The 26,750-nt window shown below is 44.2% G+C and overlaps 5 protein-coding genes across 11 annotated transcripts; 3 read left to right on the forward strand and 2 right to left on the reverse strand.

Moving 5' to 3' along the window:
* The first annotated feature begins 17 nt into the window (after positions 1 to 17).
* Positions 18 to 3,116, forward strand: LOC112456368 (glucose-induced degradation protein 4 homolog). The gene is made up of 4 exons (XM_025018861.1): positions 18 to 630; positions 970 to 1,137; positions 1,231 to 1,463; positions 1,635 to 3,116. Exons 1-4 carry the CDS (start codon positions 484 to 486, stop codon positions 1,696 to 1,698), a joined length of 612 nt encoding a protein of 203 aa, XP_024874629.1. The 5' UTR covers positions 18 to 483; the 3' UTR covers positions 1,699 to 3,116.
* A 971-nt stretch (positions 3,117 to 4,087) lies between these two features.
* On the reverse strand, positions 4,088 to 7,335 carry LOC112456367 (ras-related protein Rab-40C). 3 transcript variants are annotated; one of them, XM_025018858.1, is made up of 4 exons: positions 6,626 to 7,335; positions 6,291 to 6,484; positions 5,994 to 6,216; positions 4,088 to 5,787 (listed from the first exon to the last, which is right to left on the reverse strand). In XM_025018858.1, exons 1-4 carry the CDS (start codon positions 6,834 to 6,836, stop codon positions 5,468 to 5,470), a joined length of 948 nt encoding a protein of 315 aa, XP_024874626.1. In that variant the 5' UTR covers positions 6,837 to 7,335; the 3' UTR covers positions 4,088 to 5,467. The 3 variants fall into 3 exon arrangements, with proteins under 3 accessions (XP_024874626.1, XP_024874627.1, XP_024874628.1); XM_025018859.1 differs by having other exon boundaries at positions 5,468 to 5,787; positions 6,671 to 7,334; XM_025018860.1 differs by having other exon boundaries at positions 5,468 to 5,787; positions 6,677 to 6,836.
* Positions 7,336 to 8,351: 1,016 nt separating this feature from the next.
* Positions 8,352 to 14,136, forward strand: LOC112456363 (forkhead box protein K1). Of its 3 annotated transcripts, XM_025018853.1 has the most exons (6): positions 8,352 to 8,586; positions 9,560 to 9,894; positions 10,395 to 11,189; positions 11,274 to 11,530; positions 11,617 to 11,719; positions 11,836 to 14,136. In XM_025018853.1, exons 2-6 carry the CDS (start codon positions 9,617 to 9,619, stop codon positions 12,011 to 12,013), a joined length of 1,611 nt encoding a protein of 536 aa, XP_024874621.1. In that variant the 5' UTR covers positions 8,352 to 8,586; positions 9,560 to 9,616; the 3' UTR covers positions 12,014 to 14,136. The 3 variants fall into 3 exon arrangements, with proteins under 3 accessions (XP_024874621.1, XP_024874620.1, XP_024874619.1); XM_025018852.1 differs by lacking the exon at positions 8,352 to 8,586 and having other exon boundaries at positions 8,635 to 9,894; positions 11,274 to 11,490; positions 11,589 to 11,719; XM_025018851.1 differs by lacking the exon at positions 8,352 to 8,586 and having other exon boundaries at positions 8,641 to 9,894.
* Positions 14,137 to 14,373: 237 nt separating this feature from the next.
* On the forward strand, positions 14,374 to 20,353 carry LOC112456359 (gamma-tubulin complex component 6). Its single transcript, XM_025018842.1, has 15 exons — positions 14,374 to 14,704; positions 14,801 to 15,015; positions 15,097 to 15,335; positions 15,421 to 15,520; positions 15,598 to 15,948; positions 16,009 to 16,119; positions 16,198 to 16,368; positions 16,443 to 16,738; positions 16,822 to 17,041; positions 17,122 to 17,353; positions 17,439 to 17,631; positions 17,723 to 19,415; positions 19,488 to 19,697; positions 19,776 to 19,948; positions 20,020 to 20,353. Exons 1-15 carry the CDS (start codon positions 14,512 to 14,514, stop codon positions 20,318 to 20,320), a joined length of 4,698 nt encoding a protein of 1,565 aa, XP_024874610.1. The 5' UTR covers positions 14,374 to 14,511; the 3' UTR covers positions 20,321 to 20,353.
* A 142-nt stretch (positions 20,354 to 20,495) lies between these two features.
* Positions 20,496 to 26,098, reverse strand: LOC112456360 (isoleucine--tRNA ligase, mitochondrial). 3 transcript variants are annotated; one of them, XM_025018844.1, is made up of 16 exons: positions 26,018 to 26,098; positions 24,632 to 24,830; positions 24,220 to 24,342; positions 23,993 to 24,140; positions 23,721 to 23,925; positions 23,332 to 23,639; positions 23,083 to 23,249; positions 22,754 to 22,990; positions 22,501 to 22,673; positions 22,280 to 22,418; positions 21,921 to 22,078; positions 21,705 to 21,848; positions 21,410 to 21,623; positions 21,091 to 21,343; positions 20,848 to 21,029; positions 20,496 to 20,747 (listed from the first exon to the last, which is right to left on the reverse strand). In XM_025018844.1, the coding sequence occupies exons 2-16, from the start codon at positions 24,821 to 24,823 to the stop codon at positions 20,514 to 20,516; spliced, it is 2,877 nt and encodes a 958-aa protein (XP_024874612.1). In that variant the 5' UTR covers positions 24,824 to 24,830; positions 26,018 to 26,098; the 3' UTR covers positions 20,496 to 20,513. The 3 variants fall into 3 exon arrangements, with proteins under 3 accessions (XP_024874612.1, XP_024874613.1, XP_024874611.1); XM_025018845.1 differs by lacking the exon at positions 26,018 to 26,098 and adding an exon at positions 24,885 to 24,893; XM_025018843.1 differs by lacking the exon at positions 26,018 to 26,098 and having other exon boundaries at positions 24,632 to 24,940.
* Positions 26,099 to 26,750: the final 652 nt, after the last annotated feature.

Consider the following 26,750-nt stretch of genomic DNA (forward strand, 5'->3'; position numbering starts at 1 on the left):
TCCGGCGTGAAGTTTCCGGCGCTCGTCGCCTCGGAGCGGGCACCTTCGGACGCTCGACCCTCTCGCTCGAGTTCCTCTCGTTATCGTCCCGCGCGAAGGAGAAAGAAAGGGCGAGGGGTGAACGCCGCGGCCCCGGGCCCTTCGCAGTCGCGGTACCCTAGAAAACCCCCGAGAGAATCCCCCCGCTGGAGGGGGGAACCGTCGTCGGAGCGCGCTCTGGGCTCTGGGACCGCTCTCGGCGGTCTGGGTTCGAGGCTCGGTACATAAAAACGTCCGTACCCCCGCGGATTACCGGCAGTCATTGCGACACCGTCAACCCTATCGTGATATGCGGGGCGCCGCGTCGCGCGTCGTCACCGTCGCCGTCGCCGCCGCCGCCGTCATCGTCGTCGTCGCCCTCGCCCCCCTCGTCATCGTCCCCGCCGTTGTGGACAACGATTGAACGTCGCGCTGCACGCAGGCTCGGGGCAACGCCGCGCGAAGATGCCGGTGAAGGTCGACGTGGTGCCGCCGCCGCCCGCCAACTCGAAACAGCCGGGTGTCACCAAGTCCCTGCTGTACAACGGTTCGCGCTTCCAGGGCTCGCAGAAGTCCAAAGGCAACAGCTACGACGTGGAGGTGGTTTTGCAGGTTAGTCCGGGTCGTCGGGTGCCCTCTCCCTCGTCGCGGCCTTCTCCCTCTCCCCGCCGTTGTGTCGTCACTTTTCGGAAATTGCGCCACAAGTTGGCGAACGCCGCGCGTCCCGCCGGGACGTACGCGGCGGACAAGGGGAGGACGTCCTCGTCGACGGCGAGAGGATGCACGGTTTCCTCCCTCGTTCGTTTCTCTCTCCCTTCCTCTTTGCAGCGGACGGTTCTCCGCGTGCGACCTAAGTTGATGTAAGCTGGCACTGGGTTGTTGACGGTACACCGGAACGCGGGAGATCGGTTCCTGGATAGGATTCCTTACCTTGCGTTTGTCCCGTTGCAGCACGTGGACGAGGAAAACAGTTACCTGTGTGGATACTTGAAGATCAAGGGTCTCACGGAGGAGTTTCCGACGCTGACGACGTTCTTCGACGGCGAGATCATCTCCAAGAAGTATCCCTTTTTGACTCGCAAGTGGGACGCCGACGAGGATGTTGATAAGAAACATTGGGTTCGTATCGATGCTTTAATCGCTCGAACTATCGTCATCCACATCGTCATCATCGGTATTTTGTCTGTATCTTCTCCTTCGTTCTTATTGTAGAGTAAATTTGCGTCGTTCTGCCAATACGCCAAAACGTTCAATTCCGACACGTTCGATTACGAGGCACTGAAGGGAACGGACTTTGTATTTATGAGGTGGAAGGAGCACTTCCTGGTACCCGATCATACAATCAAAGATATCAACGGTGCCTCCTTTGCAGGATTTTACTATATTTGCTTCCAGAAATCCGCCGCCACGATAGAAGGCTTTTATTATCATCGTAGTTCTGAATGGTAAAAAACGCTAACTATAAGTTAGAGACATTAATTATAACACTAGAGACCTAACTGGTGATATTTGATTTCTGAATGCACCGGTTGTATTTAAAAAAAAAAATTTGCGTATCACGAACATATACGATACGATATGGAATAATTAAAACGACAATATGAACGTTGTTTCAGGTATCAATCCTTGAATCTGAGACATGTCCCAGAGCACAGTATACAGATATACGAGTTCAGGTGAAGTCGATACCTTTGCTGAAAAGTTTCACGATATTCGCGTCTTTTCCTTTCTAGCATACAGATCTCATAAAGATTCGTCCTGTAAATTTTATTAGAAGTAATGAGTCTGTTTATTATTCGTGACACACACTCCGCAGTTCTGAGGGAGATTTGCAGTAAAAAGAACTCAGGATTTCACTCACGATATCCTTCTCTTGACTAGTTGACTGTCACGAGAATTGGAGTGCCTATTTAGTAAGTGATCGACTGCGGAATAATTACTTCCACCTGATTGATTGTATAACGATTTTTGATCGAAATAAATTACCTGATGCATATCATTTTAAATTATTGGTGTTTCGTTATTCAGTAATCTGATAAAGGCTTCAGGATTCTTGTTTGTGTTCATTGTCATTGTGGGTGTGCGATTCAAGTGTATTTAATATTTCGATATTTGGTTTATTGACTGAAGCATAGTAAATATATTTGTATGCATAACGTGGTAAGATCTATTGAATTACGGTTTTAGGAATTTACTAACCATGATAAAAATAATATTTACGAGCAAGATTTTTTTTCGTTTTACATTATGATATTTATGAGATCTGTTTGCTACATTGGAAAAGATCAAGTGTAATTGTTGTTTGAATGAAGCTGTACGTATGTCGCAAAAGAAAGAACAAACGGTAAATGGTAATTGCGAAAGAGTTATATCGAGGTTTGATCTGTAGCTTATATTGAAAAAAACATTTATTTATTTATTTTATGCGCGAACGAACTTTATTCGACTCTAATGTTTTATACATACATATATGAAATATATGTATACCTGATTTTAAGAATAGGCATTAGACACATGTTGGCTGTTCATAAAACTTGTCTTCATGTTTTTAATCGAGTTAAATATATCGATTCTCTTAGGGGAAAAAAATAGTACACTGTTGTGATAAGCATTACCATAATATATGCATAAATATATATATAAATATATATACGAATGTATATAAGTTAACAAGCTGTAATAGGTAATCGCGTAGCTTATCCGAGATTTATATTGGCATACTACAGCTTTCATTTGCGCGTGTGACGTTTATGGAACCCAGTTCTCGATCGCCCAGTGATATTGATGTTTCAAATGGCATACCACATGGTATATTATTTTCGATATTACTTTTATTTAGTGTTGTTAAATACTAATAATTTTTGTTTTTCTTTTTATATTTGTGCTAATAATCTACCTAAATACTCAAACCGATAAAACAGTACATATGCTGTTTGCAATAAAAAAACGCGTACCGAATCGATAAGTGTAACAGTCACTTTGGATATTGGAAAAACGTAGCTGCGTACGTATAAGAGATACATATTTAATATAATATATCAGATACCTTAAGAGTACACTGATATTGTTGATTATGTTAAGCCGACCTTTATTATATATAAAAAAAAACGAAACAATCTACTGTTGTCACATCCTTATTTGTAAGTTATATGTTGTTGTGTTTCTTTAAGAAAAGTATCTTTATATTACCAGTTATTGGTACCAATTTTATACATGACCATGCCGTGCAAAGTGTCACATATCAATCCGTAGTTTTTTTTTTTTTTTTTTTAGCTTTCTTTGCAAGCTGCGAAATTTGTCAATCCCGAGCGCTAACGGAATTCTTGCTTAAACAATACACAATGAAATATAACATTTATTTACGATAATCGGCGCATTTACCGCACAGTTGACAAAAGGAAGGTTTGTTTTACAAGACGTCCATAGGTTCATAAATATTCGATTTATTTTCACTATACAACCGCATGTGCTTTAAACTGGAACACATAATTATAATTGAATATAAATTGGAATCGCTATTATACAAATAGAACCACTGTGTAGATGGAATACATCGATGAAAGTTACAGTGCTCAAATTAACAAGAAAGTAGTATTACAAAGTTGCCAGGGAGAAAATTTTGCCAATTCCAGCGATTGAATCCAGTGAGGAACTCGATTAAACCGATTAATTAGTTGTAACTAAAACAGTAGTTAAAAAAAAAAAATTAGAATGTGTTTATTATGTACAGCAAGTGTGTGAAAAACAGGCTCTCTATCCTCCGTCATCCATCGAAATTAGCGTTTCGCTATTAAATGAGAAGCATTTTGGCAAACGGGACGGCATTTTCCATTCTTCCCTTAACACGTGGCCCCCTTTAAGTGGATACTCCTTCGCATGTGAAAGATGTTATTATCTTGTAACAAAATATGTATATATAATTAACGTGTGGACTATTTATTAAAGAAAATTTGGTATTCGAAGTAGGAAGTCCGTCTTGAAGTCTTTACCGATTACATGCACTGCATAATGCGTTAATGTGAAGTTAAGTTTACTTAGTACATCTCACAGACAAGTAAGCACATCGTGTTATATTCATATAAAACAATATTATAATATAATATAGTTCTTTCTTTATATACACAGAATATAATTTAGTTAAGTCTAACGTAATGTAAATATACATCTCATGTGCTTTCCTGGCATCGAGTGATTTGTTACAGACATATCGTTAGAGATCGAGTGTGTTTCTATCTATTCTATCTATATTACACACAAACGCATCTCCTGCAATCTTACACTGTACACTGTGGATTTAGTAACATACATTTAGGTAACGTGAAATAAGACGATACTCTTAAATAGCGTTTATTCGGGGGAGATTTTCCAGATTTCGTTAAATACGAAGGGGAATAAAGATCGATATCGTCTTGCGTGATTCGTACGGGGTAGAGAAAGAGAAAACATCGAGGAGATCATCATGCGATCTCGATCGATCAACGTAATGAAATGTAAAAACTCGTGCCGTAGAAAGAGTCAATTTTATTGCTCTTTATAAAACCGTCTCCTTAAAAAATATATAGCTCTTTCGCGCTCGGTAACCGGTAGTTTCCGATAAAACGGCTTTCGCGTCGCAAGCAATTGAAAATATATATATGTATATATGCATATATGTATATATATACATACATATATGTCGCTAATATATATCTCGAGTTAGCTGCTCTAAACTTTCTACACTTACGCTATATCATCATTAGTCTACACCACAACCACCGTAGACTTAGCGAACTTGTACTTTTCAGTTCATTACTCGCTGCTCTCGTAAGCTTACGCACGAAGAAAGAACATTCCGCACAGAGAGATACGTTTGTGGGAAGAGGGATGCTTTTCCAACAACGGCCAAAAGAAACGAAGCGGCTTACAAGGGCTTTAAAAGTATGGGCACACTCGAGTCGCGTAATGTAATGTCGGTCGATATATATCATGTGGCGATATACCTTATAAACCTCCGTAAATCCTGACGCGTTCCCTTCTCGCGATGGAAAAATCCACGCGAGCTTTACAATCGATGATAACACTCTGTAATGTTCAAGCACTTTCCCTGGCTTACGCGACATTGCGCCGCTTTCCTTTTTAAATCTCGTACAACGGATGGCACGGGTACGCGACAGCTCGTCTCCCTTTAATCGTGGAATTGTACGTGCAAACGTGAAAATATATGCGAATATGTATCTCGTGATATATAAACAAGTATATCCGTCAACGTTGGCAAGTGGCAAATCGGAATTTCATATTATTTATACCATCTCGTAACGGTCTAAACGGTAATCACTATGAATCGTGGAAACAACACCGTAAACGCGTTTGCATCCTCGACAGAACGGGGAGGGGAAGGAAGAACGCTGATTGCTGCGCAACGCTTCTGTAAGTAAATCGCTACCCTGAACTTCTCTGTTCGCCGTCGCTCTCAAGACACCGTGCAGGAATTGCGACCGACGCAACTTGTGCGGGAGTCGGCGATGCTGCCGGGCGAGCTGCCGGGCGTCGACAGTCCGCCGTTGTTGTGGCCCACCCCGACGAAGCGTAGCTTCCGGTGATGCGACCCGAGGCTCTTGCTGGAGCTCAACGAGCGGTTGCCATAACGCAATTGGGCCAGTTGGGACGTGGTCGTCATCGCGTACGACTTGAGATGCGACTTGATCGACTTGGGCAGCGGCAGCTGGTCGATCCCATAAACCGTCGTTCGGGCCACTATCGCGCGGCACGCCAGTTCCTGCAGGCTGAGCACTGCAAAGCGAATTACATTTTTCATCGTTCTGATCTTCAATTTAGAGTATCTAGAGGTCTGTTCCTTTTAGCTGAACTTCTTGTACGGGTCATCTTTTCTCTTTTTCTCTCCAACGTGCAAAAAAAAAGAAAGAAAGAAAAGATGGAGCGTGCGAGTAGTTGAGCTAAGAAGAACAGGTTTTAAAGAATTTCCGATAGATCGATACCTTTATTGGATCGCCACAATCTCTCCATGCCGTTCCTGTGTAGCGCCATCCGAGAGAGTTCCGAGAAGCTCTCGCGGATATTGAAATCGCAGAGAGGCGAGACCTCGAAGAACGCCATTCGATTCTTGGCCGCGTAAGCCTCGGCATCTCGTTCGCCCACTTGTCTCTTGAAAGCCAAGTGCAGGCGATTGCCGACCAAGACCTTCGGCACGCCCGGAGCGTGCTGCAAAGTTACACATTGAGATTAGACGGATAAGACGGATCAATAATTGGATAAAATCTTAGATCGACCCTGACCTCCTCAACTTCTTTCAGCCACCTGTCGATGCCGTCGAAGGACCACTTATTGGTGATGTCGTACACCAGGAGTATACCTTGCGCACCCCTGGAGTAAGACCGTATGATGGTGCAGAATCTACCCTGGCCTGACGTGTCCCACAATTGTAGCTTCACTCGTTTCCCATCTAGCAGGATAGTGGTAGTCTTGTAAGCTGAAGAGGTAACAAACAGTCAGCTTTAAACCTCAAGTAAACAGGGGGAAAAAAAAAGAATTATTTCAAAGAAAAGAGAATCATATGGAGAGCCATATAGTTGCTCGATTACAAATAATACAACTTATAATGTCTCGTTACACGTGATCGAGGAGATGTTTGATGAACATTCCGAAAAGTCCTCACCGCTGCCGCTGCCGCTGCAGAACGGCGACTCCGCGGCGCCGTCCTCGAGGCCGCTCAAGATCTCTTGCTTGCCGACGTCGCTGTCGCCCACCAGCAGGAACTTGAGCAGGTAGTCGTACTGCTTCTCTTGACGAGGCCTCGCCGTGCTGGCCTCACCCGCAGCCATAATATCCTACTGTCGCAGACCCTGAGCATACTGCGGGCGACCGACGGGGCGAGCACGCACGCCCTGCCGCTGTCACGCTTCCCCCCGTGTTCGCGGCGCGCGGACACCGCCTCGTCCGCCACCACGACGGCGACCTCCTCGTCGGGCACCCCGCCGGTGAAAGCTATCGCATCGTACCGCGGTGCGCTATCGCTGGCACGTCGCGTCGACTCTCTCATGGATCCTCTCGGCCGCGTCGATCGAGATCGCCTGCCTGTCCGTTCGCGTTCGCGGCCACCGTCTCTACGCGACCGGGACACGGACCCCGACACCGCGGACGCGTATCATAACAAAGGGAACGGTGTGTCGCGCGGCTCGTTCTCTCGTTTCTACCTCGACCTCGACGCGCTTTCCCCGCTGTTGTCGTCGCGCTAATCCTTCCCCGCACCGCGCCGGATAGAGACCCCCTCGCGTGACACCGCGCATCGAGACTGCGCGCTGTCGCGACGTCGCGAGTCGCGCGAGAGATCCGCGAAGGTCGGGTGCGTTCGTGATATCGGCGCCCCGCCGGCCGAGGGCCGAGCCTCGGGCGCGTTTCCATTCGCGTGATTACGCGGCGGATGACGCGAGGAGGAGGCGGTCGGATTGGCTGGGAGCCTCGTAATCGAATGAAACAATTGGCAGCCGCGTTTCTGTTGTCTCTGTTGAAGTTGGATAACGCGCCGCGCGGCTTCGATCGAAGTGGATCGAAGATTGAAGTTATCACTTGTACCTCCCTCTCCCCACCCCCCTCGGCGTGATCGACGATAACAGAACTGGGGAACGTTGACTTAAGGAAGTATAGCTTCTCCCGGGGAAAATTTTTTTTCTGTTTCGAGAGAATGGGGAAGACAAGTAGTGGATACTGATAATGGGAGTGTTTAGGCAAAATTGTATGGTTTGATAATTTTGATATTTTTTTCAGGATTACGCTTTAGTTTTTACTGCGGGATCAACGACGAGGACGTGGTGAAACTTTTGATCCTCCTTTAACGTTTTGAAGGTTTTTTTTAACAGATCCTGCAAAATGGATTTTTTTATTTTGAATCTCATACTAGGATCCGATTCAATTCTAGCAAACGCCAACTAGCAGTGACGTTTACATCAATATTATAATTTCCTATTCAACAATATAAATGTCACGTAATATATATTGCACAAGTTTCATTGTTGTAAAAGTTTATTCATTCAATAAGAAATTGTAATATTGATACAACGTTGGTGTTTGCTGGGATTGAATCGGGTGCTCCACAGTCATTTTACGAATCGATCTCGTCATCTGTATTTGATCATCGCGAATCGCGTTCGCGTTTCCGAGAATTCTCCCTCGAGAGGTTTCGAGAACGCGCTCGTCGAGGAGGAGGCTGAGAGGCAACCGCGACCAGTGACGTAGACCGCGGGGGTCCCTCCCTTCCCTCAGCGTTCCGGCGCGCTCGTGGCCGCGTTCGAACCGGGCGGCCGGCCGATTCGCGCGATTGCCGCGTCACGTGGTGGCACCGTCCACGTTTCGGATTGTCGGTAAACAAGAGGAAGAGAAGAAAATATTAGCGCGCGCGTGTGTGCACAATCGTCATCGTGCGATCGTGTTCGCCGGGAGCGAGCGCGCGCTCAAGGGCCGCCTGTCATCGTCATCGTGTGCCAATTGCCAATCGCTGCCGGCGTCGTCCGCCGTCAGTTTTCGCAGTGCCGAGGCGGCACAAGGAGGACAGGATCGCCGACACGAGGAGGCGAGGTGAGAGCGCGGTAACGAGGCGGCTCGGCGACCACGACCGCGGAGACAGGAGCGAACTTAGAAGGCGTTTGACTACGCCGCTCGCGACGAATGCGCGAGCGCGCATGAGCGAAAGAGAAAGAAGGAGAAAGAGAGAGAGAACGCGGCATCGTGCCCCGCACGCACGAATAACGAACGAACGAACGCACTCGGCGCGCGGAGAAAGGAGCGTTTCGAGACGAGAGCCGAGCCGGCCATTATTTCGCGCGGGTACACGCGCGTTCGTATACGCATCGCGTCGCCAGTGCCGTGTCGTGTCGTGTCTCGTCATACGTGTCCCCCCGCGTTTCTCTCTCTCTTTTTCTCTCTCCCCCCTCCCCCGCGTTCGTTACACGCGCGTGCCCGAGTTCCGACTCTCGTCTCGCCGCCGAAGTCTCTCCCTCGTCTCCCGGGCGCTCCGATTTTCTTGCCCTCTCGTTTTTCTTCATCTCCCTCCTCCCGCGTGCCACCCTCTGCCGCCCCCCTGACTCCCCTGCCCGCTCCCGGCCGTCACGGCGCGCACGCACACCCGCCGCTCCGTCTCCGTCTCGCGTCTAATTTTCGTCATCTATACTCGTATCCCCGAGACGCCCGTGCTTCTCCACCTTCGCCGGTCTATCTCGCGTCCGTTCGCCGTCCGCCGTCGCGTTATCTATTTATCTAGCGTATCTGAATCGCGCGAACGTCCGTGAATTTATCTCCATCTCTGTCCGTCGATCCAGCGACCGTCTATATCTCCGTTTTTCGTTCCTTCTCTCTTTCTCTCGCGCGCGCGCCGTCTCCGTCCCCCTGGGTGCCCCCTCCGCACGCGCGTTTCTTCTCTCTCTCTTTCTCTCTCCGCCCGACTGTCTTCCTCTCCTCTCCTCACCTTTCCTTTCCTTTCCCGTGCCTGCTCTCTCGGCTACACGACGGCTCATTCGCTCTCGGTGCTATGTCTACGTACTCTCGTACCCAGGAGAGCGACGCGTGGGCCCTCCTGGCACTCAAGTCGGCGCCGGCGAGCCCGTCGAAGATGCAGTGGAACCCGGAGTCGAGCGGGGCGCCGATCGCGCGGCTCGAGGCTCGCGAGTTCGAGTACATGGTTAGGCAACGGCGCATCACGATCGGCCGCAACAGCAGCAAGGGTGAGGTCGACGTCAACATGGGCCACTCCAGCTTCATCTCGCGCCGGCACCTCGAGATCTTCTACGAGCACCCGTTCTTCTTCATGGTCTGCAACGGCAAGAACGGCGTGTTCGTCGACGGGGTGTTCCAGCGCAAGGGCGCCCCGGTCTTTCAACTGCCAAAGACGTGAGTCCCGCGAAGCGTTTATTTATTTATTATTGTTTTCGCCGGGTGGCCGGTATTTTGGCCTCGACGCGACGCGACTCGACGTCGCGTTGTTATGGCCTAGGATCGCTAGCTGTCTTTTGCTTTGGAATTTTCCTTGCTCGTCATTGGAGTGAGAAAGGGACAGACCCTAGTAACTGCACAGGTAGCCATGACCCTGATGATTATGTAAAAATGGACGGGCGACGAGCGTGACGATTGTTTCTGTAACGCAAATAATTAGTCTTTACAAAAGCATGAATAGAGATTCTGGATTCTGATACTAATGAGCACGCCATAAATATAAATAATAATTTGCAGCGCTACAGTAAGATACAAATTATGCGTGCTTTTTCAGGCAGGAAAACTTGTTTCACAATTTCGTATTAATGTAGTTACAATTGAGTTGATATATAAATTAATGACAATACTTATTCGAGATATTTTTTGTGACGACGATTGGCTTTTTGATGGTGTTGCAGATGTACATTCAGATTTCCAAGTACAACGATAAAGCTGATGTTCCAGTCGCTTGTCGACGAGCAGGAACAAAGTAACATTCGCGTGCCGTCGCCGCCGAAGCAGCGGGCACCGCTGCCTCCCCTGCGAATAAACATCCCGGACGCCGGATATAGCAGCCCGTTCCCGTCGCCCACGGGCACGATAAGCGCCGCTAATTCGTGTCCAGCGAGTCCGCGTGCCGGCCAGGGCAGGAGAAACATCTCGGCGGACTTACAGATGGCCGCGGTGTACGCCGCCGCTGCCGTGGCGAACGATTCGCAGAGCTCCGCCTTGGATAGGCACAACTTGGAGAGGCACGACGGCGGGCAGAGCTCTAGCAGGCAGATAAGCCCGGAGCCCGGTGCCGACGCGCGTTATCGAGGTGGTAACAGTTCAGGACCGAACGGCACAGCGCCGCGATACAGTCCACCGAAGGACGACTCGAAACCGCCGTATTCCTACGCGCAATTGATCGTCCAGGCGATCGCTTCGGCGCCCGATAAACAGCTCACCTTGTCAGGGATCTATTCGTACATCACCAAGCATTATCCCTACTACAGAACCGCGGATAAGGGCTGGCAAAATTCTATACGGCACAATTTGTCGTTGAATCGATATTTCATCAAAGTACCCAGAAGTCAGGAAGAACCGGGGAAAGGGTCGTTCTGGAAGATAGATCCCCAATCGGAAACCAAACTTATCGAGCAGGCATTCAGACGAAGACGGCAACGTGGTGTACCTTGTTTCCGCGCGCCCTTCGGGACGTTATCATCAAGGTAATGTTGAAAAAAAGTCCCGTATTGTGAATTGTCTGTATCGATCGATAAATCGTTTAATATATTATCACCTGTTTTCAGCAGAAGTGCCCCGGCTTCGCCGTCCCACGTAGGAATTAGTGGATTAATCACGCCCGAGTGTCTAAGCAGAGAGGCTTCCCCAGGACCCGAATCTTATCCGGACAGCTCGGTATCCTCTCCGGCTGGGCAACTCGCGACGAGTCAATCGGCGCCTGGCTCTCCTGGACATCCGTATACATCGTCTCAGACAACTCACAAGGGACGCCTGGTGCAAACAGTGGTAACAAATGGTGTCAGTGGCGATGCCACAGGAAGAGAAGGTGAATTTCTTTCCGTCGTTTAATCTAAAAGATTTCTTTTTTTTTTTCTATCGCTAAGATACCTTACGGTTCGTTTCTTGGAACAGAAAAATATTTGGTGCCTGGGAACGCTGTAGAGGACCATTCTTTATCTCCAGCTGGCCAATACAGTCCAGCTCCTGTTATTGTACAAACAACATATAATTACAGGTACGATTTGCGTTAGAAAGGCGTTACGTTACGAATTATTCAATTTGCACCGATACCCGCGGCTTTATCGACGTACTTCATTTACAATTTCGTGTGTATTTTTTGTTTCGCAACAGTGGAAATTTTATCAGCCCCGATGCTGGCATTGGGGGGATTAGCAAACGCACTCATGAAGAATCGGACAGCTCGCCAGGTTCACCGGCCCCGCTCGCGATCGTCGAGAGCCCCGAGCCTCCTGAACACCAGCCATCGCAATCGAAACGTCAACGTATCCACGAAATGGATGATCATTGAACTGATATATCTAGCATCCTGTTACGTAGAACATTACATTTACATTATTTGCCTGTCGTCGAACACACACACTGCAAACTTCATTTTATTTTAACCGCATAACCCGCTTTAGACTGCACATAATCGAGATCGAGCGTCAGTTCTATGTTCTCGCGAGAATTACGAGAAAACTGTTGTGTGTACGAGTCCGTAAAAGAAAATCAACCACTGAGAGAAAGAACGACGAGCGCAGAAGACACTTTTCCTGTCCTAGGCTTCATGTTCTCGACATGATTTCCTCAACAACAGTCAATGTACATAAGATATATATACTTTATTAAATGCTTTCTCTTTATGACTTGTTAACTTCGGCAGAAGATATAGTATATATGTATATGGAGCTTATTTGATCGAAGGTCATCCAAAATAGTAACATCAGCTGTTGCGCTGACACATCAAATTGCAATAATGTGATGCGGTAACGTGTGCCATTCAGCGTTTAGCCGATATATAAAATAGACAAGAGAGGAGAGGAAGAAACGAGAGTGTTATTCAGTGTAATCCAACCGAATGGAGCGAGAAAAAAAGTGTTTTATCCATAGCGATTTATCCATATAGCTGAATCCGCTGACCGACATCCATTTCACTCGCGCGATTTCTGTTTTTCGTATTATTGCTTGCACCGGCTTGGCGTCGTCATCGCGACTAGACTGCAGATTAACGATAGGCAAAGTGATAAGAAGAGCGAGAAAAAAAAATAGATTATTATTATTACAATTAGCGCTCTTTAAGACGCTCAATCGTTTTATCTGAGGGCAAGATAAGACACGAAATGCTATCAGTGCGACAACGAGAAGACCGATAAAGAAACGGGCGGACGAATCATGACGAGCTTCTGTAGCGTTGACGCGATGGTCTCTGTTAGAGATTGTTACCAGAGCCAGAGAAAACAAAAATAGAGCCTTATAATATTTTACATTGTGTAAAAGTAGGGACGCGATTTTATGGTGTAGTGGAACCTAATTCTAGCTGATCGCGCGGCTGAACACAGGAACACTTATTTTATAAACGCTATTTCCCTCACGTGCGCGTTCACAAGTCGGGCGAATGAGAGGGAGAGAGATATCTTCCGCGTCGAGGATTTTTTCAATTTTCCAAAGTTCTCGCGGCCTTTCGAATGGGCGATTGTCGCAACAGGACGGTTCACCTAAATCGATCATCTATAATAGTCTTTTCGTTTTTAATATTGGAAGAAATTGTTTCTGAAGGAATTAAAAGAAAAAGACAAGATATATGTATATAATAATATATTATATAAATAATATACATATTATATATACATATATAAAATGGAGAAGGAAGATTGGATTGAAAATTTAAGTGAGATAGTCGCGGAGCGATGTCGGAGGGGATGTAGCTGCGGTCGACGATAATGATGCCAAACTCGATTACTGATTTCTCCAGCGATCGGTTTACTTTTTCTCGTGCAATCGTAGTTAATCGTAAACTCGCCGATCCCCCTAGAACATCGGCGTTAGACAAGATAAAAATAAACACAAAAAAAAAAAAACAGGAAAAACGACACATAAGTAGCGTTAGACTTAACGGCGGGGCGGCAAGGAGGGGCGAGCAGGATTGAGCGTAGTTGTTATATAACGGAGATCGGAAAGAGAGGAGCATGGTGCAATAAAGAGGCAAGGAAAAAAAAAGAAAGGGAAGGAAAAACGAAATTTATTTTTCGCACCTTTCGCGAGAGCGAGGCGTACGAAGGCGGTTCTTATCTGAAGCGTTTATTTTTCTATTAGTCGGACGTGTACACGAGGCACAACAAAAGGGGGTGGCTTTCGGACGATTACCGGTAGACGGATTTACACGCTGTACAGTGTTGATACATACGTATCGCGAGCGACGTATGTCAACTATTATTATACATATACGTGCATACGTGTGCGAGATACGTGTACACGCGGCATGGTGCGCGCGCGCACGTGTACACGTGTGTCGCGAACAATCGATATATGCGTAACAAGCACACGTGCGCGACATACACATATATATACACACACCTCTCGATGTCACGATGTGCATGTATGTGTGCATATGTATAATAACGCAATAAAATTAATACTAATTACAAGTCGTCATTCCGTCGTGTTTGTTTATTTATTGTTTTTTTTTTGTATCTCCACGTGCTTCGTCTTTTCCTAAATCAGTTTTTGAATTTGATTGCCCCGAGGGATTGGAGTGTCTCGCTCGATCGAGATTTCGGTTCTCAACTTTTTTTGTTCGACCCGTATATCTCGCCAGTAATTAACTGATTACTGATTACATCTTTACTCTCTCCCTTTCTCTCCCTTTTTTTTTTTTTTACGAGCCGTTTCACGCTCGCCGCCAGATGTCTTCTCTACTCCGCGCGAGTCGCGTTGTTATGGCTGACTATGGCACTATGAAAATAATCGCCGTCTCCCGCGACTCGTCGCAACGGTTAATCAACAATCGCCTGACGGAGTACTTCGATCATGGATCCAGAACGGGGCAACGCCAGTATCTACGAGCTTGTGACGGAGTTGGTCAGGCACACGTTGCGGAGGAATCGCCCCGAGAATGGGAGCGCCTACGTGCCACCCACGAGCGACGTCAAAATAGTGAGGAGCTTTCGCTCGAAGGCTTACGAGATATTGTTAAACAAGAGTAACAAGACGTATGATCAAGGTACTTATGTGCCTCAGGTCGATGGCACAAGTTTAAATGAAAAGACAAAACAATGTAGGTATTTAAATGATAGCGCTTTGTCGAACACAATTGCAGAGAACGCAGCAGATTCTGAGATTGATCCCCTGGTGGAGATACTGAAGCATGCCTTCGTGCTCAGGCTGTCCCTGAGACGTGCGTCGGAGGCGAAAGAGTTAGAAGGTTTGATAAGCAAGTTGTATACTCAGGAGGGTAACACCGACGCTGTAATTTCCACCTTACGGCTGCTGATCGAGCTTAAGAACTTTCAGACCGACACGGGGGCTGCATTGGTATCTATTTTGCTCTAATTTGGTCAGGTAATCGGTTTTCAGGATTTATACCAAAGCTAACGTGAATCGAATTTTGCTTAGGACGTATTTCACTATGGAAAAACCAATCCCTTCTTACCTGAGGATGTTATATCTACAAATGGCGTACCAATGTTTCAAACATATCCCATGGAATCCTTTATCCTGCCAGAGAAGTTTGAGGCGATGCTGGGCATACGCAGAACCTGTACCAGGCAGGATACGGCAACCAATTTTGTTAGCAGAGTATCTTTCGAAGATCAGTGTGTATCAAAATCCATCCTAGGGATCCAAACAATTAGGTACGATCACATGGTCTTAGCGTTTCTTATTTTCTATATATACGTAACATATATTTTTCAAGGATTTTTCGATATATTATTTTAGGTATAATAATGCTATACAAATGACTCCCTGCATATCGAGCTGTACTGAGAATTCTACAAAACATGGTAGCATGGTTACTCCCTTCTTAGCACATATTATGGTAGGATATATCTTGCATTTTTCGATACATGTGTTTTTTTTTTTACGATTATATGTGAATTGTATCTTTTTTACCAGGTTGAACAAACAAATAAGATATATTTGTCTACTCAAAGATTTATGTCAAACATGACTTTACCTTGCGAATGGATAAAGCCTGTAGATAATCAAAATCGTTTCTGTGCTGTGCCGTCGGACAATTCCGATCGTAGTTTTACGAACGAATCAAAAAGCATCGGAAGTATTCCCGATTTAATATGGAAAGAGGTATTATTTTCCGATGATCGTATTTCCAAGTTACGAACGTGGGAATCCCTCGGAGCGCCGGAGCTTTCCAAGCAGTCGCTATTTGTCACAGATCTGCCCGAGACCGCGCTGCACCTGGCGAGGATAAGACAAACAAGTATTTTATCACTGCTGCCAAAGAAGGTAAAGACGACGATGCTTGTGCAAATATATCATGCAAAAATTGTTCCCTTTGTGTTATAGGCAATGCGTTCCGTATCCCTGATGCGGGAGGTTTCGTCCGAGAAATTTTTGTCGGACGTCAAATTGTTGTTATTCGGTATAGATTCGGATACCTTTAGATACGATACCGTGGTACGTGGAATTTGATGAATCACGCTAGCGCAACCGCGCGTTTTATATGCCTGTAAGTCATGATAAGTCCTGTTTCAGACGGGATTTAAATTGGAGGAGAACATCACTGTGCACGGAATAAGCTCCGAGGCGCTGGGGATTACTTGCCAAGAGGCGGTTTGTTGGGGCAACAGTTTCAGGTCCTTGTCACGCCTTGTCGTGCCCGATCCGCAAACGGGTAAATTGCAGCAAGATGGTCTCATATTCAAGGTGCGTAATACAATTTTTTCGCGCTACGACGTGTGTCTGTTCATCTTTTTAAATTACATATGATACAATTGCAGGCAATGTGCGCCAGCGTTAAAGAGCTACTCCTTTACTATCGCTCGGCGTTGCAGAGGATTCTCAACCGATGCGAATTTCATGGATTGTTGAGCCTGTTTAAACAGATTCGTCCGTTGGCGCATTTAATTGTGGAAGTCGCAAAGCTATGCGGTTGTAACGCGAATACGCAGTGCACCTTGGGCGGCGGTAGTGGGATTTTGACGCACATTTACAAAGAAGTGGCCAAAGTCACCAATCCTAAGGTCGCGTTGGTGCTTTACTCCATATTAAAGTCGTGCTGCGAAGTCTACTTTCGGTGAGAAAACGTCACATCTTTTTTTTTTATTCTTCACAAAAAGAATATTAAATCGGACGAATATTTACCAATTATTCTTGTAGGTTGTTGCAAAATTGGTTGTTCGAGGGAACGTGCGATGACGTTTACGGAGAATTTATGATTCAAGCACGGTCTCATTATCTGCGAAAGAGAGGACGTAAATTTTGGACGGAGAGTTTCGCGATCGATACCGAATCGGTACCCGGGTTCTTATCCGAATTGTCGGAGTCGATACTGCAATGCGGGAAAACGTTGCGACTCTTAAAAATTTGCAGTCCAAAGGTAATTTTTTATGACCCCGAGGCTTGTTAATTTTCATCGATTTCAATCAATAAAAAGATCTCTCGATGTTTGCATTTTAGAATCCCGTGTGCAACGCGTCTCTCAATGCTCAACCGGAAGTGAGGGTCTGCTTGAGTGTATCCATGCTGCGAGAGCAGTTGTTGAGGTGTCAGGAATACGAGCGTAAAGGCGAGGCGGCATTGGGACCAATCGTATCACTTTTGTCCGCGATTCAGGACGAGAAGAAAGCCGAGAGGGAAACGGCTGAGCTCGTCATACGTGCGCAACAGGAAACGTTGTCGAGGCTGGACAGTAATATTCTTACATCTTCAGTTTTTATCGCGTTCTAAATTAAAGAATGTACGTATTTAACTACCGTGATAATTGTTTCCTTTAGAGCAACGCAAGGAACTTTCAATGAAGGCCGCGCAAAGTAAACGGGAGTTGCTGCAAGAATTGAAGCAACAGGCGGAAGCGAGCGCCTTGAGTAAAGAAAGGGAAAAGGTGAACGAAATGCTAGCTGATAAATTGTTGCTCGAACAGATTAATCGAGAGCAGGAAGAAATACGGGAGCAACAACGGGCCGAGCGGTGAGATTTAATATCTTAAATAAAAGTCACTGGAAAATGATCGCTGGTTTTAGTTTCAAATATTTATGGCATTAATTGTTGCTTGTTTCAGGGAAAATCTTATAAACTACTATGACACGTTAACTGCCGATATAGAGAGCAAGCGTGCACGATCCATCTGGCGAAAGGCGAGAATGAGTCATTTCGAAAGACGAGTGGAATATTTGAAATCTGTAAAGAGACTCGATAGAGAAATATCGGAAAATCCCGCCACACTAAGTTCCAATGAAAATACGGTCGTCGACGAACAAAATGAAAATACCACGTCCGAGGTGTCCAGCCAAGATGAAAATAGCAACTTTGCGGAAAACGGACCGTTGGATGTAGCTGCGACAGACGTTTCCGATCAGAGCAATTCTAAAGAAAATCTATCGGCCGCCGAATGCGTCGACACGGATGTCCCGCCTGTCTCGCCCGTCGAAGATCGTGAGCTCGATAAAGATGGTGTATCGGACAAGGAAATTACAAGTGAAGAAATTACAAATAACGATTCCCTCGTGACAGCGGATACGCAGAACGCAGAACATCTACCGCAAGAATCTCTACCATTAAAATACAAGATCTACAAGAAGAATAACGAAAGGAGTAACTTACAGGATTTTCTGCGTGACGAAGCAATGAAAAGTATCCATACTATAATGAACGGTGATGATAAAAAAACGAGTGCGCTCAATACTCGTTTAAACGATATCTTAGAAACCGACGAGATGACGGAGAGAATCATTGGTGCTATTAAGAGGCCTAAGTCTTTAGCTATCGGGAGGATAGATAATATGACGACTGCGCAAACCAACAAACTTAAAGTCTTGATGCAAGAGTACGGTATGACTACTCCGAATAACAATGAGCTCAGTACGATACTCACGGACAATCAAGGAATTATTGATCGCGCAAATACAAACGGCAATAATCAGGTATCAATTGATATCAGTAGCGAATCAAGTTCGGATAATACGAAGGAAAACGCGAACAATAATGTTCTTTCGACAACCAATATCGAATTGCCGAAAGAAACGGCGAACGTGCCTACGAATGACGAAGAGTGTTCAAGTAAGAATAATGCAAATAATGAAGCCCACGAGCCGATATTGAATAATACGCAGCAGCAGAATAATATAGACACACCGATGTCGTGTACGACCGACAATTTCACCACGGCATCGATGCATACTCCTTTGTCGCAGATACCGAATAGCGACGATATATTCGCTTTAAACGCCGGCCAGGAAGTCTCGTCTTTATCCGACGACATGACAAAATCGATCACGGAAGAAACGTGCTTCGAATCTCCGATGAGCACTAATTTCAAGCTGCCGAATCTATTCGGCGGTGGTTTCGACGCGAAATCGTCGGTCGCACCCTCATCTCTGACCATAGCGGATGTCGAGATGATCGATCATACATCTCTCAAAGTGTATTTGGAAAAATCCATCATCATTCCCCTGCAGATACAAAGCCGGCTGGTTAACAACGCGATTATTAAATACCTGGTGAACGAACACAACATGCTTTCGCACTTGCACAGTCTACGCAGTTATTTCTTTCTGTTGAACGGCGAATTCGCGAAGAGTCTGACGGACTCGCTTTATTCGCGGCTTTATGCGATATCCGCGCCGATCGAGCTCTTCAATTCCGCCACCCTCACGAATCTCTTAGAAAAAGCGCTGATGAATTCGCTCAGCAATAATTACGCCAATTCGGAACTTTTGAGCCTTTCCGCCGTCGACAAACCGTGTCAGTTATACGTAAGCGCAATCATTTGTTTAAAACTGTTATGATGATACTTGCTCCGATATTAATAATAGTGTTTCTCGCAGATTTCAGATCCGAATGTCTTGGAATGCCTTTGCCTCAACTACAAAATATCATGGCCGTTGAATATTATCTTGGATGACACTATGATGCTGCAATACAGTAAGGTGTTCAAGTTTTTAATCATGATTGGCAGAATGTCGTGGGTACTACAGGAAGACTTTAATATAATGAAGGTGCAGCGTAACGCAGTTAATTCAGAGCAGTATCACAAGGTAGACCGTTTATCGTGGATATTGTGGAGATAACGTTAAGAAATTGTTCTTACTGAGTTTGTTCGTTTTTGGATGCAGTTACAGTTATACAGGCACTCGATGACACAATTCACGAATGCTCTTCACAATTATTTGACGTGTAGCGTCCTGAACTCGAGTTGGAATGAGTTCGAGAAAGATCTGCAGAATTCCCGGACAATAGATCAGATCTATCTTTCGCACATGAGCTACATTAAAAGGATACTTTCAAGGTAGTCTTTGTCATTCGATCGATTTTCCTCGAGACCGAATACAAATATAACTTACAGCGTTCCGATTTCAGGTGCATGCTCAACACGCGCGGAGAAAAGATGCGCGTCTGCTTGATTAACATTTTTAAAATCATATTGAAGTTTCACAATCGCTTGAGATCGCAAGCTTGGACCGTCGGCAGCGCGGGTCGGTACAGCCATCCGAATTACAAGAACTTGGAGCAAATGTACCAGTCGTTCTGCGAGTGGCGGACATATATGGCACACGTCGCGCACAAGTTGGCCACCAGCGGGTACCAGCCGCATCTAACGCATTTTCTCAATGCTTTGAATATAAATCACATGTACGATTTAACGACAAAGCAACAATAGCACTGTGATTAAATTCCGTCGTGTCTTCTTTTATTATCGTTGTATTGAATGTAAAAGAATATCAGTAATCTCTCTGTCGTAGGTATCGGGATTCATTAAAAGTAATTTAATTTTCGAAAAAAAAAGACATACGCTTTTATATTTGTTTATTTAGCAAAATGGGCGATAGTTAAGAAATAGCCGACCACTACGCTTACACGGATATCGATGATACATTCGCCACGTCGAGTACCTTAACGCAACGTCCACAGAGACCGTTTTTATCTAATTCAGGATGTCTCCTGCACCTTTGACAGAGTATTTTTTCAATATTATGTAACTCAACCTGCGTCTCGGTTTCCGTGGGTGATTCTATCAATGTAATTGACGACAGTTGCAAAATGTCGCATAATTCTGACGTAGAGGATTCTCGATCTTTTTGGAGAATCTGCAAGAATAAGCAGATACGATTTATAGTAGTCACGTTTGATCATTATTATTGCGACTCGGAGACTAATATAATTTATGATTTATAGAAAGTTCCTAACCGAGAGCGATTCATAGTCATCCTTTGAAGCTGTTAAGGTGGCCGACAATTCCCACGTGTTACGATCAGCCAATATGTTCACCTTGCTTCTCAAGTTTAAAGCTGTTTCTACGTGTCTAGCAATTTCTGGTCGATGCCAAGTTTCCGATACTTTATATTCAGTATGATACAATGGCACTGACGCTGTAAATAATATGCGAACGGTAATACAATGTGGAAAACGCTTTTTTGTTAAGTCGCTTACCCAAGTTTTCAGGATGGTACAGCCACACTTCTTCTGCTAAATGTGGCACGATCGGCGCAATGGACCTTGCAAATACGGTCAGGGTTGCGCGCGTCACCTCTACCGCGGCCAGACGCGTCGGGGATGCTGCTTCGTCGCAGTAAAGTCTGTCTTTAATCAAGTGACAGTATACCGGCGACACGGTGTTCGCCAGAAAATTCGTTACCAATTTACACGCGTGATGATACAAATAATTGTCATACAAGTTTTGAATCTGTAAGACAGAGGATCGATATCATGAATAACGTGAATACTTCTTAAATATAGCTTACAACCTTACCTTTTTATTATATTCATGCAGAGCGTGTAGCATATACTTGTCAAGATAGAGATATTCCGGTTCGACTGTGATTCCTTCGCTGTACGAATGTAAAACGCCTAACAGGAATCGTAAGACTAAGCGCAATTTTTGTACAGTTTCATGACTCTCGCGCAACAACGCGGTCGTGACCGGAACCTGACTGTGTTGGCATCCGTGACTAGCCACCCACCATCTATAAAAAAATTTTTTTTATTAACTCAACATATTTTATTTTTGACGATCGCTATCAAATCAGTGAATATTTTTAACTGACCTTAGAGTATCGATGCCATACGCCGGATCTTTACTCAAATTTTCTCCACCTTTGATAATTATCTCTGGATTTACGACGTTCCCAACTGATTTCGACATTTTCGAGGCTTTATCGTCCACAGCAAATCCGTGCACGAATAGCGCGCTTTGAAAAGAACAATATGAATATATAAGTATATATGAGAGCCGATATTTAATTTCACGTTGCATGAGCTACCTGTAGGGAGAACGATCTTGAAGAGCAATGGATGTTAGTAATGATGACTGAAACCAACCGCGAAATTGATCCATTCCTTCTAAATACAAATCTGCTTTATGTTCCGGCAAAACGGCCGACCACGAGAGACCGCTATCCAACCAGATATCCATGATATCCTTCAAGAAATGTAATCATGCAGTCATGCATTACTGACATTCTAAATTCCATTAAGGCTGCGGTCCACTTGACGCTACAAATGCTTCGAAGCATTCCTCTTCTCTTTTCTTTCAATGAAGAAAGAAGGAGAAGAACGCTCCAAAGCATTTGTAGCGTCAAGTGGACGGCAGCCTAAAAGAGATAATTAGTTTTGTACATACGGTTCCCCTCTCCAAATCTTGTATATCGTCATTCAATTCTTGCCGAAGCTCGCGACCAATTAATTTTTCGGTCGATAGCTCCCACCAGTAGTCGGTACCGTGTCGCTCCATCAGTCTGCACAGTCTCTCGACCCATTTTCTGCAATACAAAAGTATCCTGTAAGCAATCCTGTTCCCATATCGCAAAACTTCAATCAATTGTATTGCCAATCAGCAATCACCTGCTCGTATACGTATCACCGGTTCGTTTATTGTGCAACACTGGTATCGGCGTTCCCCAGGACCGTTGTCGAGAAATACACCAATAGGGTCGTTGCTTAACTTGTGCGATCAACGCGTTCAAATACGACGCCTGATTTTGCTCCGGGTATATCCTTATATTCGCGATGCTGTCCTTGCGTAAAAAAGACATAAGCACACGAGTGATGAATTCGTAGTAACATGCTTGTTTTCAGAAAGACCCGGCAAACTTACAATCGCCTTCTCCTTGATAGACCTTATGTCTATGAACCATTGGTGACTCGCGCGGATAATCACGGGCTTCTTGGTTCGCCAATCGTACGGATAGCTGTGCGTAATCGTGTCAGCATGCAACACGTCTTCACCGATATGCTGCAAGATCTTATTAGCGCCATCGTTTAGGACATCTAAGCCGGAGAACTCGTCGCCCGCTTCTTTGGTGAAACATCCTTCTTCGTCTATCAAAGATAACTAAAACAACGACGCGGATTGACCCGTTAAAATCGTTATAATACGACTGATTAGAATATAAATTACATTGTCACCGATGAAAGATGCCTTACCACTGGTATATTATTCTCAATTGCAATGAGAAAGTCCTCGGGACCGTGTGCGGGTGCTGTGTGAACTAATCCAGTACCGACACTGGTTGTAACGTGTTGTCCAGGTAAGAATGGCAAACGTTGTTTTGTAATGGGATGAAGATATTTGGCTTCGCTTAAGTCCTGCCCTGTTAATAAATCATCTTTCATTTATTACACAGTCGCTACATATTTATGAAGATAAAGTGTTCGAATGTAGCCAAATATTACCCGTAATAGTTGTAATTAATTTTAATAGACCAAGCTTCTGCTCAATATATGGTAAGCACTCTTGTGCAAGAATATACAGATTTTTCGAATTGTCTTCCACAATGCAGTATACAATGTCACTGGAGAAAGCTATAGCTTGATTAGCCAGCAATGACCATGGAGTAGTAGTCCAAATAAGAGCGTAAAGTGGTTTATTTTCAAAGTTCTTTAATCTCGAGGCTAATGCATGTGTGTCAAGTCGCATGCGAACAATAACGCTCTTGCTCACGTGAGACTCGTATTCCAATTCTGATTCTGCTAACGCCGTTCTACGATTATCAGAAAGAAAAAACATTTAAAGACTGAAGGAATCTTTTTAGAATGGATCTACGGATATTCCTAATTTGTACCTGGAGGACGGTGACCAGTGCACTGGCTTGAAGGCTCTGAACACGAGCCCCTTGTCGTACAGATTTATAAACTGTTGCATCTGGTTCTTCACGTACGAGGTATGATTCGTGAAATAACATCCCGATTCGTTCCAGTCAGCCACAACGCCCCACGACGTAAAAGCTTGTCGTTGCTTCGCTATAGCGTCGCTTGCATATCTTCTAGCTGCGATATAGCAAATTTTAAAGCAACAGGAAATACGACGTCTTGCGACGTTTATGTTTCGACATACCTCTGCGGCGAATCTCTAAGGGACTGTCGTCTTTTATGTCACTAAGCACTTTCTGTTCAATTGGTAAGCCATGACAATCCCAACCTGGGACGTAATGCACCCTTCTGCCTGTTATAATCTTGCTTCTCAGTGTAATATCCTTAAGGACCTAAGTGAATAAAAATAATTTCTAAATATCGGTGTAACAAAAAAGAATGTACCACCTAAAATTCTTTATTAATAAAAACCTTGTTAATAACATGACCCATGTGCGGCTCTCCGTTTGCATACGGCGGTCCGTCGTGCAAAATAAAGTCCGGCCCCTCAAGATTCTTCCTCTGCCAGTTGTACAATTCCAAGAAGCCACATTTCTGTCATAAAAATGCCAAAAGATTATAGCATGAAAATTATGCTACAAAAAGCTTAATTATATTCTTAACGCAAAATGCAAAATTATGCTTGAATTGTTTTGTACAGTTAAATCATAACTGCAGAATTTACACGGTGACGTTATTTAAATTGCGAGCAACGCTAGATACAAAATTCTATTTAAAAACACAGGGAGCCACTGCAGACATGCAAACATTTAGCGATCTTCTGTCGCAGGACAGAGGTTCTAATTTGGAGTGGAAAAAAAAGGTAGATAGACGAAAAATCCACCTCTAGCAAATAACTGTCCATCTCCACCCGTTTGCTGCCGCTGAGTCGCGCCGGGAAATTGGTCTGCGGTAGCAGCACGGTTTTCGTATAGCTCTGCTTCGCGGCGCTCTTCATGCCCCTCAGCCACATCGCGCGGCAGAATTCTGCGTAAGTCCGCAGGGTGAACCCGCTCGTCTTAAACAATCGCCTCATTCTCGCGCTAAGTACGGACATAATTCATATACAAAAAGACACTTCGTTTTATTATCCTAACCTCAGCTTTCTCAGCCGGATCTGTTACGCCATTTTTAAATGCCACAATCCCGTCGACGTCACACGCATGTGCGACACACGAGGTTTGCTTTTAAATACGGCGAGCTATCGATGTTACGGGCTATCGATATTTCTTTCATGAGATCTTCAAATCCTTCTTGGTAGATCTTCAAATCCTACTTTAATTATTTATACTTTGTATATTTTTGCTACTCTTAATGAAGTACAGAAAAGTTCTTGTTTTATAAATCACTTGTTTTATAATACATCGATGTCTCGATCGTAAGTTAAGAGCTTATAATTATCTTTATGAATGTTCTACGTGTGTTATATATCTTAATATTGTTTGCTATGTTTTGATACTATGAAAAAAGATCATTATTTTCCATGTTCCTTTAAACTCTGGCAAGATATTAGCAGTACGTCGTATTTTACAGGTGACAGATTAATCTGACTGTTGCTGAATCTCTAATTGCTAAATTAGAATTGCTAAATTAGTCGTCGTCTCCGATCTGTTTCAAGCCCTTGCTATTACAAGTAATATGTCATACATACTCAGATGTATATACATTCATATAGATTTCAATAAAGAGCTTCAATAATAAAAAATATATGTACAATTCAAGCATAAAAAAAATAAAAAAAACTCAGGCTGTCTCGCTAAAAGAACCAGAAAATTCGGAGAAGTCGAGAACTATCGAATCTCACTAGATCTCCTTCACATATAAATAGAGGATCGATAATAAGTTGGTGACGAGTTATTTTTGTCGGCAGTCGGCATTATTTATCAGCGTTTTTAATTTCTTTAACATGATAAATATAATAATCCGCGGGCTATCGATTCCGTACATTCACAAAGTGACATGTAATCTGACACAAAATCCGATTTCCTACCATCTATCACTCGTCATTACCCTAGTTTTCTAAATACTAGAATTTTTTTTTGTGAAAAGCAAGTATAAATTTAACATCCCAAGTAGCACAGCAAGTCACAATAAAATCAAAATGACGTCAAAATGATGGTAAGATGATGGTAAAATGATCAAAAATCGTCATTTTGCAGTCATTTTGACATCATTTTGACTTTATTGTGACTTGCTGTGCTACTTGGGATATCGGTACCAGTGTTCTTACACGGAGAATTCATGTTGATGTTTAACAAAACTTGCAGCCAGCTTATAGATGTGCGCACCACACTTGCATTCACTTCGCTACCTGAAATTTTCCATGCATTTCTATGACGATAATGCTAATTACGCGTACATTGGTATTGAATTGTGTGAGACAATAAAGAGATTATACCTATCAACTCGTTAAAGGAATACAGCAGTATATACGAACCCAGCAATCGCGCACACCAGTTGACCTACTAACAAGTGTCCTTTTCGCTCCTCATTCTTATCACGTGATAAAAACATTAGTATGAAATTATTTTTTAACGTAAAAATGTCGACGGAATTGGCGATCGGCGAAGATTTGGATAGCTCGCGGTATGTTGTTGTTATTAGTTGCTTCCTCGATATAGTAGTAGTATTCAAAGACAAAATACCGGTGGATATGTTTTATACATTTTAGATAGTAACAAAAGTAAAAAACGATATTCTTTACTGTTAACAGAACAAAATGTCATATGTGTTTAATATCATTATATTACATTGTGAATTATTTAGTGTATTATTATATTTATTATAAATTAGTATATTAATTGTTATATTTATTCAATGACATTTAACTTAACTGTCGCTTCTTGATAGACAAGCCTAACAATGTCAGAAATTGTGTTTATGTTTATATTGTTTATGTTTATGTATGTTCCGCGCGTGTCATTTTCATAGTCCGTTAAACTGATGCTGAGAAAGAAGTCGTT

Source organism: Temnothorax curvispinosus, unplaced genomic scaffold (genome assembly GCF_003070985.1).
Source record: "Temnothorax curvispinosus isolate PA1 unplaced genomic scaffold, ASM307098v1 QBEX01006756.1, whole genome shotgun sequence".
Classification (NCBI taxonomy): Eukaryota; Metazoa; Arthropoda; class Insecta; order Hymenoptera; family Formicidae; genus Temnothorax; species Temnothorax curvispinosus.

Bases quoted from the DNA above. Each gene is read 5' to 3' on its own strand.
- LOC112456360 (XM_025018843.1), bottom strand. From the start codon at position 24,844: ATGTCCGTACTTAGCGCGAGAATGAGGCGATTGTTTAAGACGAGCGGG. The intron at 22,991-23,082 runs GTAAGGCATCTT...TCGTTGTTTTAG, and splicing joins TTGAGAATAATATACCAGTG to TTATCTTTGATAGACGAAGA. The intron at 22,079-22,279 runs GTATGTACAAAA...CATTTCTTGAAG, and splicing joins AAGATTTGGAGAGGGGAACC to GATATCATGGATATCTGGTT.
- LOC112456368 (XM_025018861.1), top strand. From the start codon at position 484: ATGCCGGTGAAGGTCGACGTGGTGCCGCCGCCGCCCGCCAACTCGAAA. The intron at 1,138-1,230 runs GTTCGTATCGAT...TTCTTATTGTAG, and splicing joins ATGTTGATAAGAAACATTGG to AGTAAATTTGCGTCGTTCTG. The intron at 1,464-1,634 runs GTAAAAAACGCT...ACGTTGTTTCAG, and splicing joins TATCATCGTAGTTCTGAATG to GTATCAATCCTTGAATCTGA.
- LOC112456359 (XM_025018842.1), top strand. From the start codon at position 14,512: ATGGATCCAGAACGGGGCAACGCCAGTATCTACGAGCTTGTGACGGAG. The intron at 17,042-17,121 runs GTAATTTTTTAT...TTTGCATTTTAG, and splicing joins TAAAAATTTGCAGTCCAAAG to AATCCCGTGTGCAACGCGTC. The intron at 19,416-19,487 runs GTAAGCGCAATC...TGTTTCTCGCAG, and splicing joins ACAAACCGTGTCAGTTATAC to ATTTCAGATCCGAATGTCTT.
- LOC112456367 (XM_025018858.1), bottom strand. From the start codon at position 6,836: ATGGCTGCGGGTGAGGCCAGCACGGCGAGGCCTCGTCAAGAGAAGCAG. The intron at 6,485-6,625 runs GTAACGAGACAT...TTACCTCTTCAG, and splicing joins AAACATCTCCTCGATCACGT to CTTACAAGACTACCACTATC. The intron at 5,788-5,993 runs GTATCGATCTAT...TTCGCTTTGCAG, and splicing joins ATTGTGGCGATCCAATAAAG to TGCTCAGCCTGCAGGAACTG.
- LOC112456363 (XM_025018851.1), top strand. From the start codon at position 9,536: ATGTCTACGTACTCTCGTACCCAGGAGAGCGACGCGTGGGCCCTCCTG. The intron at 11,531-11,616 runs GTGAATTTCTTT...TTCTTGGAACAG, and splicing joins CGATGCCACAGGAAGAGAAG to AAAAATATTTGGTGCCTGGG. The intron at 11,720-11,835 runs GTACGATTTGCG...GTTTCGCAACAG, and splicing joins CAAACAACATATAATTACAG to TGGAAATTTTATCAGCCCCG.